Source organism: Sebastes umbrosus, chromosome 23, assembly GCF_015220745.1.
Source record: "Sebastes umbrosus isolate fSebUmb1 chromosome 23, fSebUmb1.pri, whole genome shotgun sequence".
Lineage (NCBI taxonomy): Eukaryota > Metazoa > Chordata > Actinopteri > Perciformes > Sebastidae > Sebastes > Sebastes umbrosus.
The window spans coordinates 7,598,846-7,617,434 of record NC_051291.1 but is presented as its reverse complement, the minus strand read 5'-3'; the positions used below and the strand labels follow the sequence as shown (position 1 = coordinate 7,617,434).

General features: G+C 37.8%; 1 protein-coding gene across 5 annotated transcripts in view; it reads left to right on the top strand.

The window, feature by feature from the left end:
- The window catches only part of usp6nl (USP6 N-terminal like), an 86,957-nt gene extending 69,197 nt beyond the window's left edge, over positions 1-17,760 (top strand). For all 5 annotated transcript variants that reach the window (XM_037760436.1, XM_037760437.1, XM_037760435.1 and 2 more), the window contains 9 exons: positions 1,801-1,908; positions 5,880-5,989; positions 6,742-6,790; positions 6,902-7,022; positions 7,613-7,707; positions 8,001-8,066; positions 8,879-8,978; positions 9,092-9,244; positions 14,485-17,760. In XM_037760436.1, the coding sequence (XP_037616364.1) occupies positions 1,801-1,908; positions 5,880-5,989; positions 6,742-6,790; positions 6,902-7,022; positions 7,613-7,707; positions 8,001-8,066; positions 8,879-8,978; positions 9,092-9,244; positions 14,485-16,061 (2,379 nt within the window). In that variant the 3' untranslated portion in view covers positions 16,062-17,760. The remainder of the gene's footprint in view (positions 1-1,800; positions 1,909-5,879; positions 5,990-6,741; positions 6,791-6,901; positions 7,023-7,612; positions 7,708-8,000; positions 8,067-8,878; positions 8,979-9,091; positions 9,245-14,484) is intronic.
- The last annotated feature ends 829 nt before the right edge of the window (positions 17,761-18,589 follow it).

Genomic DNA, 18,589 nt, shown 5'->3' with positions numbered 1-18,589 from the left:
CCAACCTCGGCCCACAATCTCTCCTGGAGCGCGTCCAGCCAGATGGTCGTGGTTCACCTTCCAAAGCCCTTTGCTTCTACTCAGGGAGAGCGCCGAGTACATCCATGCGTGCACTGTTTGTATCTCTGACATCTTTGACACGCTCGGAGCCGTTCGGTTGACGGGTTTCTCTATTCGGAATATTTGTTTAGGAACTGCCAGAGGCTCTGATTGCATCTCCGAGGCCCGCAGCAACAACCTTTGAACAGATAAAACTGTGTGTTTTTCCACTTTGCTTGTTTTCACCTTTCTTGGCATCATATTATTGTGAGGAGTTATGTTTTATTCAACTGTCTTTTTCTACACTGTAAGCACACATTTGTTTTTAAAAGGTTCTATATACATTATTAACAGGGCTGTCAATTGATTAGAATTAAAAGAAACCCTCACAGGTACTGCATTTTGCATAAAAAAATATGCTAAACCCCTTTGAAAATGGCCATGACAGTTTTTCCTCGCCAAAATTTAGCATAGGTTCGGAGCATTATTTAACGTCCTTTTCGACAAGTTAGTATGACATGGTTGGTACCAATGGATTCCTTATGTTTTTCTTGTTTCATATGATGCCAGTATCTTCACTCTAGCTTTTACTGAGTCCACTACAACCCAAAAATTGCAAGTTACGTTAATGCATTAAAGAAACGCAACGTTATTATCGCGTTAACTTTGACAGCCTGTGTTATTAATGTTACTAACATAGATAATTAACAACCACGATCAGTGGAGCCATGGGTCAAATGATGAACATTTTAAAATTCATCTTCAAAACTTTAAACCTTGTATTGATTAAAAGTCAAAAAGTCCTACATCTGCAGGTAAAACAATACCTAACAAATTGAGATATTATAAAAGTTAAGATGATGAAAAATTAAACATTCAGTGTCCCCTCAAGCCACAAAATGTTTTTTTCTTGCGAAATCCAACATGACAACAATAATAATAATGATTGGATACTGATAAGAAAAACTGTAACAAACCAAATACGTTCAAGATATATAAAGTTTGCAGAAAACCAACATAATGATGGACGATACTGATATAAAAAGTACTATACAAAGTAATTATGCGGTATGGATTATGTAAAACGATATTCTTAAGTAAGTAAGCTGTATTTATATAGCACTAAAGATAGTAATCAACAGAAGTATTCCTTTATTGAGTCTCATTAATTGCTGAGTCCATAATAAAAATAAAAACTGAAAAAAAATAAAATAAAACAGAGCACATCAGGAACCCTTGTGAAATCGTTACTAATGTAAAAAAATAATTTAATAAAATAAATTAAAGTCAATAAAATAAAATAAACAGGGATAAAAACAAGACGATAACATTATTCCAAATTAAAAGCCAGATTAAAATAAAAAGAAAGGTTTTTAATTTCTTGCCAGTGTAATATCCAGAGGCAATGAGTTCCACAGTTTAGGGCTGAAAAGTACGCTAGTTTTATGGGACGCATGAGGAAAGTTTAAAAGAAAAACAGTTGAGGACCTTTTTCTGCTTTGCAAAGATGAATTAATAAAAAAATAAAACAATAAATATATAAAATGTGAAGAGAAAATGTATTTTTATATCAGATCTTTCATTATTACACTGCCTCACCACTATCTGATATTTAATTATATTGCTGCCTGATGTTTTGGCAGACTGAAACCTGTATGAAAACCTCTTCCCAGCTCTGAGGTTAATGTGGCTGCTGTTTGTGAGGTGAACGGAGCTGCTCCTCTTTCTAACAATGACCTCCTGCTGTTTGTTTCCTTCCAGCTGGTGAGGAGGGTCTATAAGGGAATTCCCCTGCAGCTCCGAGGGGAGGTGTGGTGTCTGCTGCTCGATATCCCCAAAATAAAGGAGGAGAAGAAAGACTTCTACGAGGTACTGAGCCGGGATCTCACCACTAAACACACTCACTCTTTACAGTCCTGCTCTGCTCTCCCACACACACAGTTTATAAACTCAGCCTTCATCACAACACAAACCTCATAAAGATTCATAGGCTGCTTTTATTTGATTTCATTGAGCTTCAGTGGGACTTTGGAGGCTTAATTGTGTTTGTGTGAATCTGCACGCTGTAAAGAACGGAGACAAACTTTGGATCTCATTAGAAAGTTCAGCTGGCAGGATCAATAATATCGCTGCCTTCAGATGCTCTGTGAAATTATGAGTTGAGGGCACAGACGGTAAACAAAGAGGGATATAAACTGTGAAAGAGAAATTTTCTGTCGATAATAAACCATTTTATCTTTTGTATGAAATTTTATTTAATCCAGTTGATGCAGAAACTGACAGGTTAAACTTCAAATGTAGGATGAAGACTGTTATTGTACGCATCTTTGACTTTTTTTTCATGAAATTTTTGACATACTATACTATGACTTTTTTTTCGACATACTATGCTATGACTTTTTTTCGACATACTATAATATGACTTTTTTTTTCAACATACTATACTTTTTTTCCGACTTTTTCGACATACTATACTATGACTTTTTTTTCGACATACTATGCTATGACTTTTTTTCGACATACTATACTATGACTTTTTTTTTCAACATACTATACTTTTTTCCGACTTTTTCGACATACTATACTATGACTTTTTTTTCGACATACTATGCTATGACTTTTTTTTCGACATACTATGCTATGACTTTTTTTCGACATACTATACTATGACTTTTTTTTCAACATACTATACTTTTTTTCCGACTTTTTCGACATACTATACTATGACTTTTTTTTTCAACATACTATACTTTTTTCCGACTTTTTCGACATACTATGCTATGACTTTTTTTCGACATACTATGCTATGACTTTTTTTCGACATACTATACTATGACTTTTTTTTTTCAACATACTATACTTTTTTTCCGACTTTTTCGACATACTATACTATGACTTTTTTTTCGACATACTATGCTATGACTTTTTTTCGACATACTATACTATGACTTTTTTTTTCAACATACTATACTTTTTTTCCGACTTTTTCGACATACTATACTATGACTTTTTTTTCGACATACTATGCTATGACTTTTTTTCGACATACTATGCTATGACTTTTTTTCGACATACTATACTGACTTTTTTTTTTCAACATACTATACTTTTTTTCCGACTTTTTCGACATACTATACTATGACTTTTTTTTCGACATACTATGCTATGACTTTTTTTCGACATACTATACTATGACTTTTTTTTTCAACATACTATACTTTTTTTCCGACTTTTTCGACATACTATACTATGACTTTTTTTTCGACATACTATGCTATGACTTTTTTTCGACATACTATGCTATGACTTTTTTTCGACATACTATACTATGACTTTTTTTTTCAACATACTATACTTTTTTTCCGACTTTTTCGACATACTATACTATGACTTTTTTTTCGACATACTATGCTGACTTTTTTTCGACATACTATACTATGACTTTTTTTTTCAACATACTATACTTTTTTTCCGACTTTTTCGACATACTATACTATGACTTTTTTTTCGACATACTATGCTATGACTTTTTTTCGACATACTATGCTATGACTTTTTTTCGACATACTATACTATGACTTTTTTTTTCAACATACTATACCTTTTTTCCGACTTTTTCGGTATACTATACTATGACTTTTTTTTCGACATACTATGCTATGACTTTTTTTCGACATACTATACTATGACTTTTTTTTTCAACATACTATACTTTTTTTCCGACTTTTTCGGTATACTATACTATGACTTTTTTTTCGACATACTATGCTATGACTTTTTTTCGACATACTATACTATGACTTTTTTTTTCAACATACTATACTTTTTTTCCAACTTTTTCGACATACTATACTATGACTTTTTTTTCGACATACTATGCTATGACTTTTTTTTCGACATACTATGCTATGACTTTTTTTCGACATACTATACTATGACTTTTTTTTTCAACATACTATACTTTTTTCCGACTTTTTCGACATACTATACTATGACTTTTTTTTCGACATACTATGCTATGACTTTTTTTCGACATACTATACTATGACTTTTTTTTTCAACATACTATACTTTTTTTCCGACTTTTTCGACATACTATACTATGACTTTTTTTTCGACATACTATGCTATGACTTTTTTTCGACATACTATGCTATGACTTTTTTTCGACATACTATACTGACTTTTTTTTTCAACATACTATACTTTTTTTTCCGACTTTTTCGACATACTATACTATGACTTTTTTTTCGACATACTATGCTATGACTTTTTTTCGACATACTATACTGACTTTTTTTTTCAACATACTATACTTTTTTTCCGACTTTTTCGACATACTATACTATGACTTTTTTTTCGACATACTATGCTATGACTTTTTTTCGACATACTATGCTATGACTTTTTTTCGACATACTATACTATGACTTTTTTTTTCAACATACTATACTTTTTTTCCGACTTTTTCGACATACTATACTATGACTTTTTTTTCGACATACTATGCTGACTTTTTTTCGACATACTATACTATGACTTTTTTTTTCAACATACTATACTTTTTTTCCGACTTTTTCGACATACTATACTATGACTTTTTTTTCGACATACTATGCTATGACTTTTTTTCGACATACTATGCTATGACTTTTTTTCGACATACTATACTATGACTTTTTTTTTTCAACATACTATACCTTTTTTCCGACTTTTTCGGTATACTATACTATGACTTTTTTTTCGACATACTATGCTATGACTTTTTTTCGACATACTATACTATGACTTTTTTTTCAACATACTATACTTTTTTTCCGACTTTTTCGGTATACTATACTATGACTTTTTTTTCGACATACTATGCTATGACTTTTTTTCGACATACTATACTATGACTTTTTTTTTCAACATACTATACTTTTTTTCCAACTTTTTCGACATACTATACTATGACTTTTTTTTCGACATACTATGCTATGACTTTTTTTCGACATACTATGCTATGACTTTTTTTCGACATACTATACTATGACTTTTTTTTTCAACATACTATACTTTTTTTCCGACTTTTTCGACATACTATACTATGACTTTTTTTTCGACATACTATGCTATGACTTTTTTTCGACATACTATACTATGACTTTTTTTTTCAACATACTATACTTTTTTTCCGACTTTTTCGACATACTATACTATGACTTTTTTTTCGACATACTATGCTATGACTTTTTTTCGACATACTATACTTTTTTCCGACTTTTTCGACATACTATACTTTTTTTCCGACTTTTTCGACATACTATACTATGACTTTATTTTCATGAAATTTACGACATACTATACTATAACTTTTTTTCATGAAATTGTATCTAAACTATTCACTGAAATACTTTCTGAATTCAGATTCAAGGTAGAAAACATGTTAAGTAGCTGAATTATGTTTAATTTCGGCCTTGGTTGAAGTAGTTGTTCACCAAGTAGAGATACAAACGGGTCAAACTTGTGATGAAGTACTGCTCGTTGTCTTCATCATATAAATGATCCAAATTGTTCCAGACTTAATCGATTGTTACGAGATGTTTTCTAGACTCATATTTGGTTGTAAAAAATATTTTGCAAGACTTCTTATGTGATGTTTAGTTATATTTTCACTCTTTAACTTGTATACTCGTATTTTAGATTTCAAGAATACGTTTTATCTCTACAATAGTACTGATTGTACACAACACGATGTTTGAGCGCAGATAAAATTTTGAGTGGTTTTCTCCTTGGAGTCTCTTTCCTGTCTCTGACTTCTGTTCTTCTTCTTTCTGTGTTTTCTGTGTCGTCTACAGAAACTAAAGGCCAGAGCCAGAGGAATCTCCCCCGACATCCGTCAGATTGACTTGGATGTGAACCGCACCTACAGGGACCACATCATGTTCATGCATCGCTACGATGTCAAGTGAGTGTTTCCAGAATACACTTCTGCATTAACTTCACCTTTACTCTCCTACAATAGCAAAATCTTTGGCCCAGTATTTGAATATTTATAATATTTACTCACTTATTACTGCTGCCTTATTCAAAACTGTAGATCCACTGTAGCACCATACTATGCCTTTTTTTCATGAAATTTTTGACATACTATACTATGACCTTTTTTAGGAAAATATTCGACATACTATACTATGACTTTTTTTGCAACATACTATACTGTGACTTTTCTGACATAATGTAGACATTTTTTTCGACATACTATACTGTGAAAAAATGTCACAGTATAGTATGTTATTAAAAAAGTCATAGTAAGTTGAACAAAGTCATACTACAATATGTCATAAAATGATTTCATAATACAATATATAATATAGAATGTAAAAGAAAATCACAATCTATACCAAGGATTAGGACAAATTCAACACAGATTTTCCGGTAGTTTTTGATCACCTTATTTTATTCACAACAAACATGCTTAATTGAACTGTAAATTTGTCCTGATGAATTACAAGCCAAAGACAATCAGTCGCAGCTCTTATGTAATTACTTTATTCTCATGTGTGAGGAGGATATTGTACTTCACAGTTACTGATTTTACGCCTGACGTACGGCTTCTAGGTTGTGTATTTTAACTGGAAGTTAAAGATGTCTGTGCTGTCAGAATTCAAACTATGAATAATGATCTTGGCTTTAACTCTGTTTTAATTGTGGTTTCAGGCAGCAGGCTCTCTTCCACGTCCTCACAGCCTACTCCATGTACAACACGGTGAGTCATTAACACTCTGAAACGGCAAAGGTTACTATGCTTTTACTATCTGCATGTTTCTTTTTGAAGTACTCATTGTTATTCCTCTGAATGATGAATGTGTGTTTGCAGGAGGTGGGCTACTGCCAGGGCATGAGTCAGATCACCGCTCTGCTGCTGATCTACATGAATGAGGAGGACGCCTTCTGGGCTCTGGTCAAACTGCTGTCGGGGCAGAGGCATGCCATGCACGGTGAGTCTGGTTACGCCTTGTAGCAAACTTCAACAGTCAGTGTCCACCAGACGAGGCCGAGTTGTGGCGACATTACAGGGCGAGTGACCGGAGGAGCATCTCACTCTTTCCTCTGGAGGGAGAGAAGGAAGGGGAGAAGAGAGAGAGGGAGATAGGAAAGGGTAGAGGAGTAAGAGGGTAGAGGGAGATAGATGGAGAGAGAGGGAAGAGTAGGGGAGGGGGAGGGAGAGAAAGGGAGAGAAGAAGAGTAAAGGGGAGAGATAGGAAAGGGTAGAGGAGAAGAAGAGTTAGGGGGAGAGAGAGGGAGATAGGAAAGGGTAGAGGGGGAGAGAGAGGGAGATAGGAAAGGGTAGAGGGGTAGAGTAAGGGGGAGAGAAAGAAGAGTAGGGGAGATAGGATGAGAGCGACAGGAGGGAAGAAGGGTAAGGGGGAGATAGGAGAGGGTAGAGGAGAAGAGGGAAGAGTAAGAGAAGGGGAGAGGAGGAGAAGAGTAGGGGGAGAGAGAGAGAGCTGAAGAGATTGTGACATCCTACATCTTAAATATGAAGTCATCACCAGTTCACCGATCGTCTCTTCTGTCTCACCTTCAGGGTTCTTCGTCCCCGGCTTCCCGAAGCTGATGCGTTTCCAGGAGCACCACGACCGAATCCTCAAGAAGATGATGCCCAAACTGAAGCAGCACCTGGTGAGACACACAACAACACTGCTGTAGAGATTAATAATGAAACAGCTGCTGAATAATGGAACAACTGCTCACAATACCAGATATCTATCCAAATAACTCAGAGATTAGGTTATTACATTACAACACTTCAGTAGCACTACTCAATACACCATTAGGGGTAATACTTTGATAAATATGTACTAAAAAATAGGGTTAATATACTGGAGATATTTATGTTTCCTGGACAACGAGCTCCATATTTTGTGCTCAATGCACTGAATAGACTTTGTGTTGGTTTGTTTGTGCTGTTCCAGGACACCCAGGAGGTGTTAACCAGTCTCTACACCATGAAGTGGTTCTTCCAGTGCTTCCTGGACAGAGTGAGTACATTACAGACAAGCTCTCATATATGGAATAATAAAATGTAACAACACTGCTGCTGGAGGTTGTCTTACTGATGTGAACATATCTTTGTGTGAGCTTCCCATTGCCAGACATGTTTAGTGTTAAAGGTGATAAATACGCAGTAGGAGTACAGTCACTAGGACGAGGCTTGGCTCATGAGGGGTGGGGAGGAGGGAGCTGAGAGGTGAAAGGAGGAGGGAGCTTAAAGGAGGGAGGTGAAGGAGGAAGAGAAAGGAAGGTGAGGAGAGAGGAGGAGGAGGGAGCTGAAAGAAGGGAGCTGAGAGGAGGAGGAGGGAGCAGGGAGGTGAGAGGAGGGAGGTGAGAGGAGGAGGGAGCTGAAAGGAGGGAGCTAAAAGGAGGGAGCTGAAAGGCGGGAGGTGAAAGGAGGAAGGTGAGGAGGGAAGAAGGTGAGAGAAGAGGAGGAAGGTGAGAGGAGGGAGCTGAGAGGAAGGTGAGGAGGAAGGTGAGAGGTGGGAGCTAAGAGGAAGGTGAGACGAAGGTGAGGAGGGAGGAAGCTGAGAGGAGGGAGCTGAGAGGAAGGTGAGGAGGGAGGAAGCTGAGAGGAGGGAGGAAGCTGAGAGGAGGAAGCTGAGACGAAGGTGAGGAGGGAGGAAGCTGAGAGGAAGGTGAGGAGGGAGGAAGCTGAGAGGAGGGATGTGAGGAGGAAACTGGGAGGTGAGAGGGTGACAGCTGGACAATAACAAAACTATAGATATAGAACCAAACTCATCCTTTATGCGAGTCATAACAATAAGACCTTCTAACCTAAAGTTGTGTCTGTGTCTAGACTCCCTTCACCCTCACCCTCAGGATCTGGGACATCTACATCTTAGAGGGAGAAAGAGTGCTGCCCACCATGTCCTACACCATCCTCAAACTGCACAAGAGTAAGTTTACTCTACACACACTGGTACCAGCTGGTGTCTACCTCTCAAACACTGAACAAATGTCTCACTTATTTACATATATATGTGTGTGTGTGTGTGTGTGTGATCTACAGAGCACCTGATGAAGCTGTCCATGGAGGACTTGGTGGAGTTCCTGCAGGTGACTTTGTCCAAAAACTTCTTCTTCGAGGACGACTTTGCGATCGAGCAGCTGCAGGCGTCCATGACGGAGCTCAGGAGGGCGAAGCTGGAGCTGCCCGCGCCAGGTACTGTTACAACACGAAGCACACAGACAGCTGTAATACCAAAAGGGACATTTCTGACTTTAGTTGCACCTGTTGTAGCCAAAAATCACAGCGACAACTTTTAAATCAATCTACTGTTTTTATCCACCTTTTACTACAAATCTGATCTAAAGTATAAGGCAATTTGTTTAATTTAATGTTGATTAGTGTTTCCCTAAGCCCAAGATGACTTCCTCAAATGTCTTGTTTTGTCCACAATTCAAGAATTTTCAGTTAACTGTCCATAAGGGGGTAAAGAAACCACAATATTTGACTTTTTTCCCTTTAAAGTAATACTAAAACCAACTAATCAATCATCAAATTGTTGGCAACTAATCGATTAATCGTTGCAGCTCTAATTAACAGTATGCTGATCCCATTTTTACCTGAATTAATACAATATACATATTTATATTTTTTAAATAGTAGTCATTATTATTTGGTTTTCAGCATCGCTATTAAGTCTCAGAAAATACTTTTTTTCTGTATTATATGATTGTAAACTGAATTTTTTGTGGGGTTTTGACTGTGAAAAAAAAGCTATTTAAAGTCATCACTTTTCACTACTTTCTAGGACTTCAGAGATTAGTCTATTGATTTAAAAAAAAAATGAATAATGCTAAAATCATGGAGAAAATATTGGTTATTTTATTTACATAAATATATCCAAATTTATAAATAGCTACGCAATAAAGCTGCAATCTATACTGCAAAAAAAGTAGTCAATATTATTATTATTAGGTTTTCAGTTTCCCTAATTAGTCTGAGAAAAAGAAGCATTTTATAATTCGTTATCACGCAAAAGTAAAGATTTACAGATTTTTACTTTTTTTTTTGTATTATATGATTGTAAACTGAATTTTTTTTTCCCCAGGCATAAAAAACCTTTTCACTTTTCATTACTTTCTGGGATTTCATAAACTGAACATTTAGTCCATTAATTAAAAAAAAAAAAAAGAATAATCCTAAAGTCATGGAGAAAACATTTTTTTTTACACAAATAAGCTGCAACCTGTCCTGATACGATCCATAAAACTACATCCAAATCAGTGAAACACTACCCAGAAGCCCCCAGTGTTTAGTCGACAGTGAAACAAATGCCCCTCTTTTTGTATTATAGCTTTTACATTGCAACGCTTGTGGCTTCCTGCTGTCCTTTAGCCTGTATTAGCGATATTAACAGTGAGTGTTTTCTAATCTTGCTCTGTCTCCTCATTAATCTTCCTTCTCTCCCTCTTCTTTCAAACGATGTTAGCCAACAACAACAAAAGTGTGGCCGTGAGTGGGGGCCACATTCCCTCCTACAACAGTAACCGGTGGGCTATCCTGACTGGTCTTCCCTCTCTCCATGTCTCTGTCCATCTGTCCCTCAGTTCGTCCGTCCTGTCTGTCGCCTGTCTGTCCAGCAGCACTCGGGGTTTTTTCCTTCACAAACTAGTCTTCCGGCTGTTTTTTATCCCCTCCACATTAATATTTTAACTAAGTTCAGATGCATCGCTTCAGTCCTGCAGTGGCTGTCTCTCCTCTTGTCTTTGTACCTTCAGTTTTTTTACCCTTTACTTACATGTTTTTATTCTAACGTGGTTGTAAAATTTCAGTTCTGTCCTTAAACGTCTTTCAGGTGACATAATGCACCCTCTGGTGGCCAACTAAAGGCACTGCATGATACTGTTTCAACTTTTTGGGGTTTTGCGGATAGCTTATTGTAGTATTTTGTAGGCCAATTATCGCTGTTTTTAATCAACAGCTGATCTGTCTAATTAACCCTGCAGCTTATTATTATCGTGAAAAAGGGTTCCTCTTTAAAGGGATAGTTTGGGTGTTTTAAAGTGGGTTTGTAAGAGGTACTTCTCCATAGTCAGTATATTACCTACAGTAGATGGAGTTTGGAGTACCAGCAGCTTTACGTATTTTACAGACCTGAAAGAATCAATATCGGTTTAAGTGTACACTATATTAAGAATATTTTCACCGGTTTACCTTGCCTTCAGACAGCTATATAGTCTATGTTTCCGACGGGGAACTGAAGCCGTTAATCTATGCTCTCTTCAAAGCCACCAGACTCCTTTGGCAAAAATGGTAATTTTAAATAAAATAAATATTGCATATACGTTAACTACACTTTTTAGGTGTACCCAAACTCCATCTACTGTAGGTAATACACCGACTATGGATAAGTACCTCATACAACCCCACTTCAAAACACCCAAACTATCCCTTTAAAGTGAAAACTTACATTTGTAAAGACGGGTACAACAATCTTTTTCAGGTTCCTATGTTATGTCTTCCTGTATTTAGTCTTTAGTCAGTTAGTCCGCTAAACCATCAGCAACCACTTTTTTGTAGGATTTTTTACTTTAATACTGAAGCTAAAGAACTTCCCTTTCTTCCAGAGCCCACACATCTATAACAGTAGCTGTCTGTTCATTTCCCTGCCCGCTGACAAGATAATGAGCCACTTTTCCAACACTGGAGGCTTTTGTTTAACTCCTGTTTTAACAACCATCTGCTACCACGTTTGCTGGTGTGCAGGACGAGGGCTATATTTTTTTAAATCTGCATTTTTTGTATCTGAATCGGCTGAACTGTGAGAAATGACAGCGGTTTTATGGTTTTGAACTTCACTTGGCGTAGTTTCTCTTTTCCTAACCACATCACCACCGCAGTATAATTTACTCTGTGCAAACAGCAGCTGGATGGATCTTTGATCTAGAGTGGCAGCGTCTGGATTCACTTCTTTTCTCTCACTAAACTCTGCAAAAACTGAGTTTAGGCCAATGTGGGGGAATGACTTTGAGGTTACCAATAGCTGATCATCTGTGCTGATATTTACTAATAGTAAATATAATAATTTTTTTCCCTTTCAGAACAAAAGATAAGAAAAGCAAAGGAAGGAAAATCCTTCTCACACCAACCTTTTCTTATCTTTTATACTGAGGGCGACTTTTTCGACACACCTCCCCCTAAAGATTTTCAATCAAAAGGAAAAACTGCATCTTTTATGACCCATAAGGTCTAATAATATCAAGACAATTTTATTTCCCTCCGACCTTTTGTTTATAAGCTCAACGTTTATACTACCATGGTGTAAAAACAGCTCCTTGAGGCAAGGTTAGGCAGGTTTCATTGTTTTACACCCCCTCACTACACAGAAATCACTTCCTGTCTACAGCTGTGTGAAATAAAAACAATACTGATAACCTGCTGGCGGCGACCAGTATGGTGGCCTTGAACAGCTTAGTCATGAAGTAAGGAACATGGACGACAAAATAAAGTCTGTTAGGCTCAAACAATGCTTGTATACTTTAGAGGGAGTTCACCTAAACCAGCCAGAATGCATGCTTGCATTAGTGCAACACTATTGTTGCATTCATTTAAAATTTCGAATTTAAAGTTTTATTTTAAATATATAAATATAATTTAAAGTAAATGTATAAAAAATATAAATAATTTAAATTTATATATATAATTTTAAGTATTATATATTATTTTTATTTATATTATTTTATTTATTTATTATATATATTAATTTAATTAGCCAATTTTTTAGCCATTAAACTATGAAAAAAACATCTCAGTAGTATCTTATTATTTTAATTTAGTGAATGTATTTGTTACTTTTAATCTAGTTTGATAGACAATGAAATTATTTCCAATCAGTTTAAAATATTTTAAAGACTAAACTATACATTTTCTACAGAAAAGTTATTTGTATTTCTATTTTCTAGTGATATTTTTTTATGTCATGCTGCATATATTCAGATTGTAGCTACAGTCTTTAAACATTAATTTTGACTAAAATTAAGTTTATCTGCCTTGTCAGTCAAAAACCACACCATATCTTAAAAAATACATACAGAAACTATGAGTAGGTTTAATTACCGGTTTGTGGACAGGATACAGGATTGTCTCCGGTGAAGAAGGATTCCTGAAAGAAGAAAAAAAAATGGTTGAACATAAATTTCTATTAAAATTTGTTATAAGAATGCCTTTTTATCCATTAAAATATGAAAAAAAACAACTATACAATTTCTACAGAAAAGTTACCTGTATTTTTATTTTTTAAATGAAAAAGATGACGTCCTAATTGCGTCAGTGCTAATTTAATTTTTATCAAAATGTCATGCTGCATATATTCAGGTTGTAACTACAGGTTTTAAACATTAATTATAACTAAAATGTGTTGTTTATCTGCCTTGTCAGTCAAAGACATCACAGCATATCTCAGTAATACCTTAATGGACTTTTTTTTGTGAGGTGCACTAATGAATGGCTTTCAGAATTTATCTGCAAAATACACACAGGAACAATGAGTAGGTTTATTTACCGGTTAGTGGACAGGATAGTCTCTGGTGGAGAAGGATTCCTGAAAGAAAAGAACAAAACTGTATTCATTTTTATTAACACCTTGCAAAACTACTGTTTACATTTTAAAAGAAATAATGTCAGCCAACTGTCTGACAAAGATTTTTAGCTCAGGTTAGTTCCCCCTGTTAATTTAACCCATGTGTACAAGAGAAAAAGCCCACGGTCGGTGGATAAACTCGTCATGGACGGACACTTTCAGTTCCAATAAATTCACTCCCACAGCACTTCATCTCCCCCCAGCTGCTGCCGCCTCCTGCCCGACTCTGGTGATCACACTTTCCCTTTCAGTCCCCAACAACACCCAGCGTCACCATCACTGTGTCTGTACACTGTATATACATGTTCCTGTCTACTGTACTTTTTATTTCTTTTTTGACGTAAAGTATTAATACTGGTTGTCGAATAGTAACTTTGGTGCAAGTAGTCTAAGTGAAGAAATATTTCTGTGGCTTCAGTCTCAGTACATTTAACATGGTTCATTAATCAAGAACTATTTCTGTATGACCTTTCTAGTCTGGGGCTACCGCTGCACCTAAGTACAGTCTAGTGAAATGGAGTGAAACTCATAATTTAAGAGTCCAGTCAATTGAATGTCACTTCCTAATTGAGCCCCTCCAGCAAGCTGAGGATTAATATCAAACACTATTTCTGATGTTTTTTTGCCTGTGGAAATGTGACTATGTGTCGTCATGGATGTAATTCTCCTTTATTTTTACCTCTCTATGGCAGTGGTGTTGCATGAATCCATATCCCTGTTTATGTGAATCAGCGCCACACAGTGTGTCAAACCATCGCCGTTCAGTTTTGCTTCCCAATGGCGCTCTAATGTGTTTCTACTGTTTTTCATCTTACAGGTAAAGACGAAGAGTTTCCCAAGAAGCCTCTAGGGCAGCTTCCTCCTGAGCTGGCGGTGAACCACGTGGCGAACGGGCAAAGCTACGTCGAGCCAGCCGAGCCTCCCAGGAACCCGAGTCCTGTACCAGACCGCCAGCGGGACAGTCGGCCGCCCAGCCGGTCACGCCGGGACTCGCTGGAGAAATCGATCCGCCACCACAAGGTGGACAAGAGGGATGTCCGCTCCAGGGGATCGGGGGAGATCCCCAATGAGCAGCGAAAGCAGTCCACCTCCACTACACCTGAGAGGGGAGCAACGCCACATTCGGTGCCCACCCCGACACCGCAGCTCATTACAGGGGATAGAGGCAAGAGCCACGCCACCGCCAACCATAACTCCAACGCGGCCTCCAGCTCTCACAAAGAAATCACTCCCCGCTGGTTCAAACCCTCCGAGACCAAGCTGGAAGCCGTCAAAGCAGCAGCAGCGCGGGAGGTCCAGGTAAGCAGAGGGGGGACGCCGGCCCCTTCCAGCCCTGTAGACAGCGCACAGCCCCACCAGCGACCACACTCAAAGGATTTCGTCCCCGAAATCAACCGCGGCTCCAACGCCTCCCAGTACGACAACGTACCAGGGCTGCAAGAGCAGGATTTCGAGATCGTGGAGCTTGATAGACCTCCGTCCAGTATGAGGACCCCTCGCAGCGAGACACCCTTCAGCGTATCGTCCCACCATCAGAGCAGCCCGAGCCGCGGACCCAGCCACGCCGGGAGCGCCGTCTCCCTCGCATCAGGGCCCAGGACGGCCAAACACCCTCTTCCTCATACATTTAACAGTCCAGGAGGGGTCCAGACCGGCTACCCTGGCGGCCAGTACAACACTCCTCCCCAGCAGCACTCCCCGGGCAGGACTACAACCGAAGTCCCCATCCTCCACCCTGCTTATAGCGTGAGCCTGGACCACAGAGGCGAGGACAGACTCTATACTCCGCCCTCCCGATTCACCCCACCCTCCAATGTGGTGTACGGGGAACGAGCGTACGCCACCACCCAGCGCCCGAGCAACAGCCTCTCCCCGGAGAAGGCTCTCATGAACAACTCCTTCGCCACCTACCGCAGGCAGCCGCCACCTAGCTCCACCCACAACCCCCGTAACGCCAGGCCTCCCCTGGAGCACTCCCTGCAGCTGGAAACCAAAGGGAGGTCCACGCCTATCTACCTGCAACAACTCACCTCCACCGCACAGGTGTACGCCCCGGTGGACTACAGGTATGACGGGCATCGGAGAGGCGAGGCGAACCCGCACTACCTGCCAGAACCTCGGCGGCCTGTAGACGGGCTCCCGTGGGCACCGGAGGATGAGCTGCCCCTTCCATCCCCAGGTGGGATGCCGCGTTCGCCGAGCTTCCAGCAAGCTCAAATGTCTCCGGTTCAGGAGTTCACGTTTCCCTCCAACCCGGACGGCCTGCTTCACTACAGGACACAGTTCCAGGAGCAGCAGCCTGTCATAAGGCAACAGCTCCCCCAGCTGTTTGGAGGACCACACTACAGGCACGCACAGGAGGCGTTCGCCATGCAGGAGTCCATGCTGCTGTGATATAGAAATGGCAAGACACTGTAAAAAAAGAGGTGTAGTCACTGACACTGTGGTAAAGACGAGCAGTTAGTCCTAGCTTTGTTAGTTTCTGCTCTTTATGTGTGACCTTCTGACTGTCACACTGCATCGTAACGTTGCAGGACGCACCAGCCTCTGAAGTTTTTACACTTTAAAAAAGAGTTTAAAAAAAACTGACTGAAGATTTAATTTTATTTTTGGATGTAAATCATTAACGAGAGGTGTCAGTATATATCTTTTAGAGTCTGATATGTACATTGGATTGTTTTTGTTAATATGCTGAGTTGTTATCAGTAGAAAATCCTCCTGAAAACTCTGATTTGTTTTCCATCTTTATTTTTTTATATGTTACTTCCAGATAGATGGATTTACTCTATATGCTTGTGAATGTTATTTTTCAAAGAGAAGAAATAATATTATGTCCAATGATAGAATTAGAGAGTTAAAGTTTTGATTTCCATTTTAATTTCGCAGCTCCTCTACTGTAGAAAGAAGCAGGGTTTGTTGTTTATTTTGTAGTCTTTCCTTTTCAGTTTCAGCAGTAATATTCCTTCCTGATTAAATGATGTGCAATTAATTTCTCCTTCATACATGAAATACAGTACGTTGGGTATGTACTAGGGCTGGGACGATTCACCTATCTCCCGATTCGATACCATCGCGATATTTGGGTGCTGATATTGCCATTTATTGCAATTTTTGTTAACACTAGACCATGGGCAAAGTTGAGGAAAATATCTAAATTGATAAAAGTAAAAATGTTTGATTTTCACCATATATGTAGTCAGAGATGTCCTAAAGTCAAATATATCAGTCATTGTCAGGCATTATTTATTACATTTTTTCCACCGACCAAAAAATGAAAGACATTTCACTCACAAATTCGTAGTATTTTCTTTTTAATTCATAAGGGACATGTAATGTTTTATACTTCTGGTGAATATATTCCAATCAATCCTAATTCCATAAATGTATTTTGTATATACAGTTCCGTTTGTTAACACCTTATTTGGAAAACTTGACGTAGTCACACGTCTACTTCCTCTAACTTCGCCAAGTCCTTCGCTGGCTCTTCCGACAACATTAAAAAAAATCATGATACATAGGCGAATCGATTTTTTCCCACCCCTAGTATTTACACGTATTTGAAGCCAGTTTGGTTAAATTCAAACCCTGATTCTCAAGGAATAGAGCGCTATCTTGTGAGGGCTAATAATATATAATATGTTTTGGTGGCTTTAAGCCATCTGATTTGCTATGTAACCATAGGTAACATGTTTGTTTTTTTAATTGCTGTACTGTAGTTACATCTTGAGCACATGCAGCTAGAGATGGATGTGAACTAGTTTCAGTACAAGTTTGCTTTACTTCATTATGTCTTATTATTCTCAACACTGTCATATCAACTACTGTTCAAGCTGCTGGCACTTCTACTGGAGTCATCTGGCACACACACACATGCACACACCACATGTCACGAATTTCAACATTTAATCAGTCACATTCCCTGTTATTATTATTAATATTATTATTATTATTATTCCTCATACTCTGGTTATTCTCAAACAGTATTGCCGTTACTGTTCATTACATTCCCTAAGTTATCTTTGTTTTTTGTTAAATAACTAATTGCAGACCATTCTGATACTTTGCTTAATAAAATGAGGTGGGTGAAAATTAATCTTTGGCTCTGTCTGTGACTTGCTATAAATCAGAGGTTTATTTTTTCTGCTGCTTGCTTTTTTCCACTAATAATGAAACGCTGCCCCCGAGTGGGGATATAGGGATATAGCTAAGCCAAAAAGGTAAGGATATATCTTTAAAAGGAGAGATTAAGTGTATAAATTTGGTAAATATTACAGTAATTGAGGTTCCAGCACTTCACAATGAAAGGCTGAAACACTTGTGATTCTGATCTGAGCCTTCAAACCTGTATATTAATCCTACTGAATCAGTATTTTTTAGATTATACTATGTAATAACTTCCACATCGAGATAACAAGGAATTAAAAAAATAGGAAGGGCTTACTCTAGGGCTGAAATAATGAGTCAAAATTGGGTTGAACGATTTTTTTTAAATATCCAATTGTGATGAATGAAGTGAGGAATGATAATTTTTACATTATTCTCATTTTCATTGAAAAACATTAAAATTATTATATGTAAGATTTTTGACGGGATCTGTACCAAACAAAGATGTTTCCTTAAGTCTGTAGAATATAACTTGTAGGCCAGGATATCTCTGCAGCACCACAATATTTAATTTAAAATGGTATTGTGACACATATTTGGCCTTTAACAAATATAGCGCCTCCTGCGATTTGAAAATTGCAGTATTATATATTGTGATTTAGATAAGATTTAGATTAATTGTGCAGCCCTTAATCATAATAATAATAACAATAACCATTAATTGAATCAATAATTTGATAATACACTAATAGTTTAAGTCATTTTTCAAGCTAAAGAATCAAACATTCATTGGTTCCTGTGAGAACATGCTGCTTTTC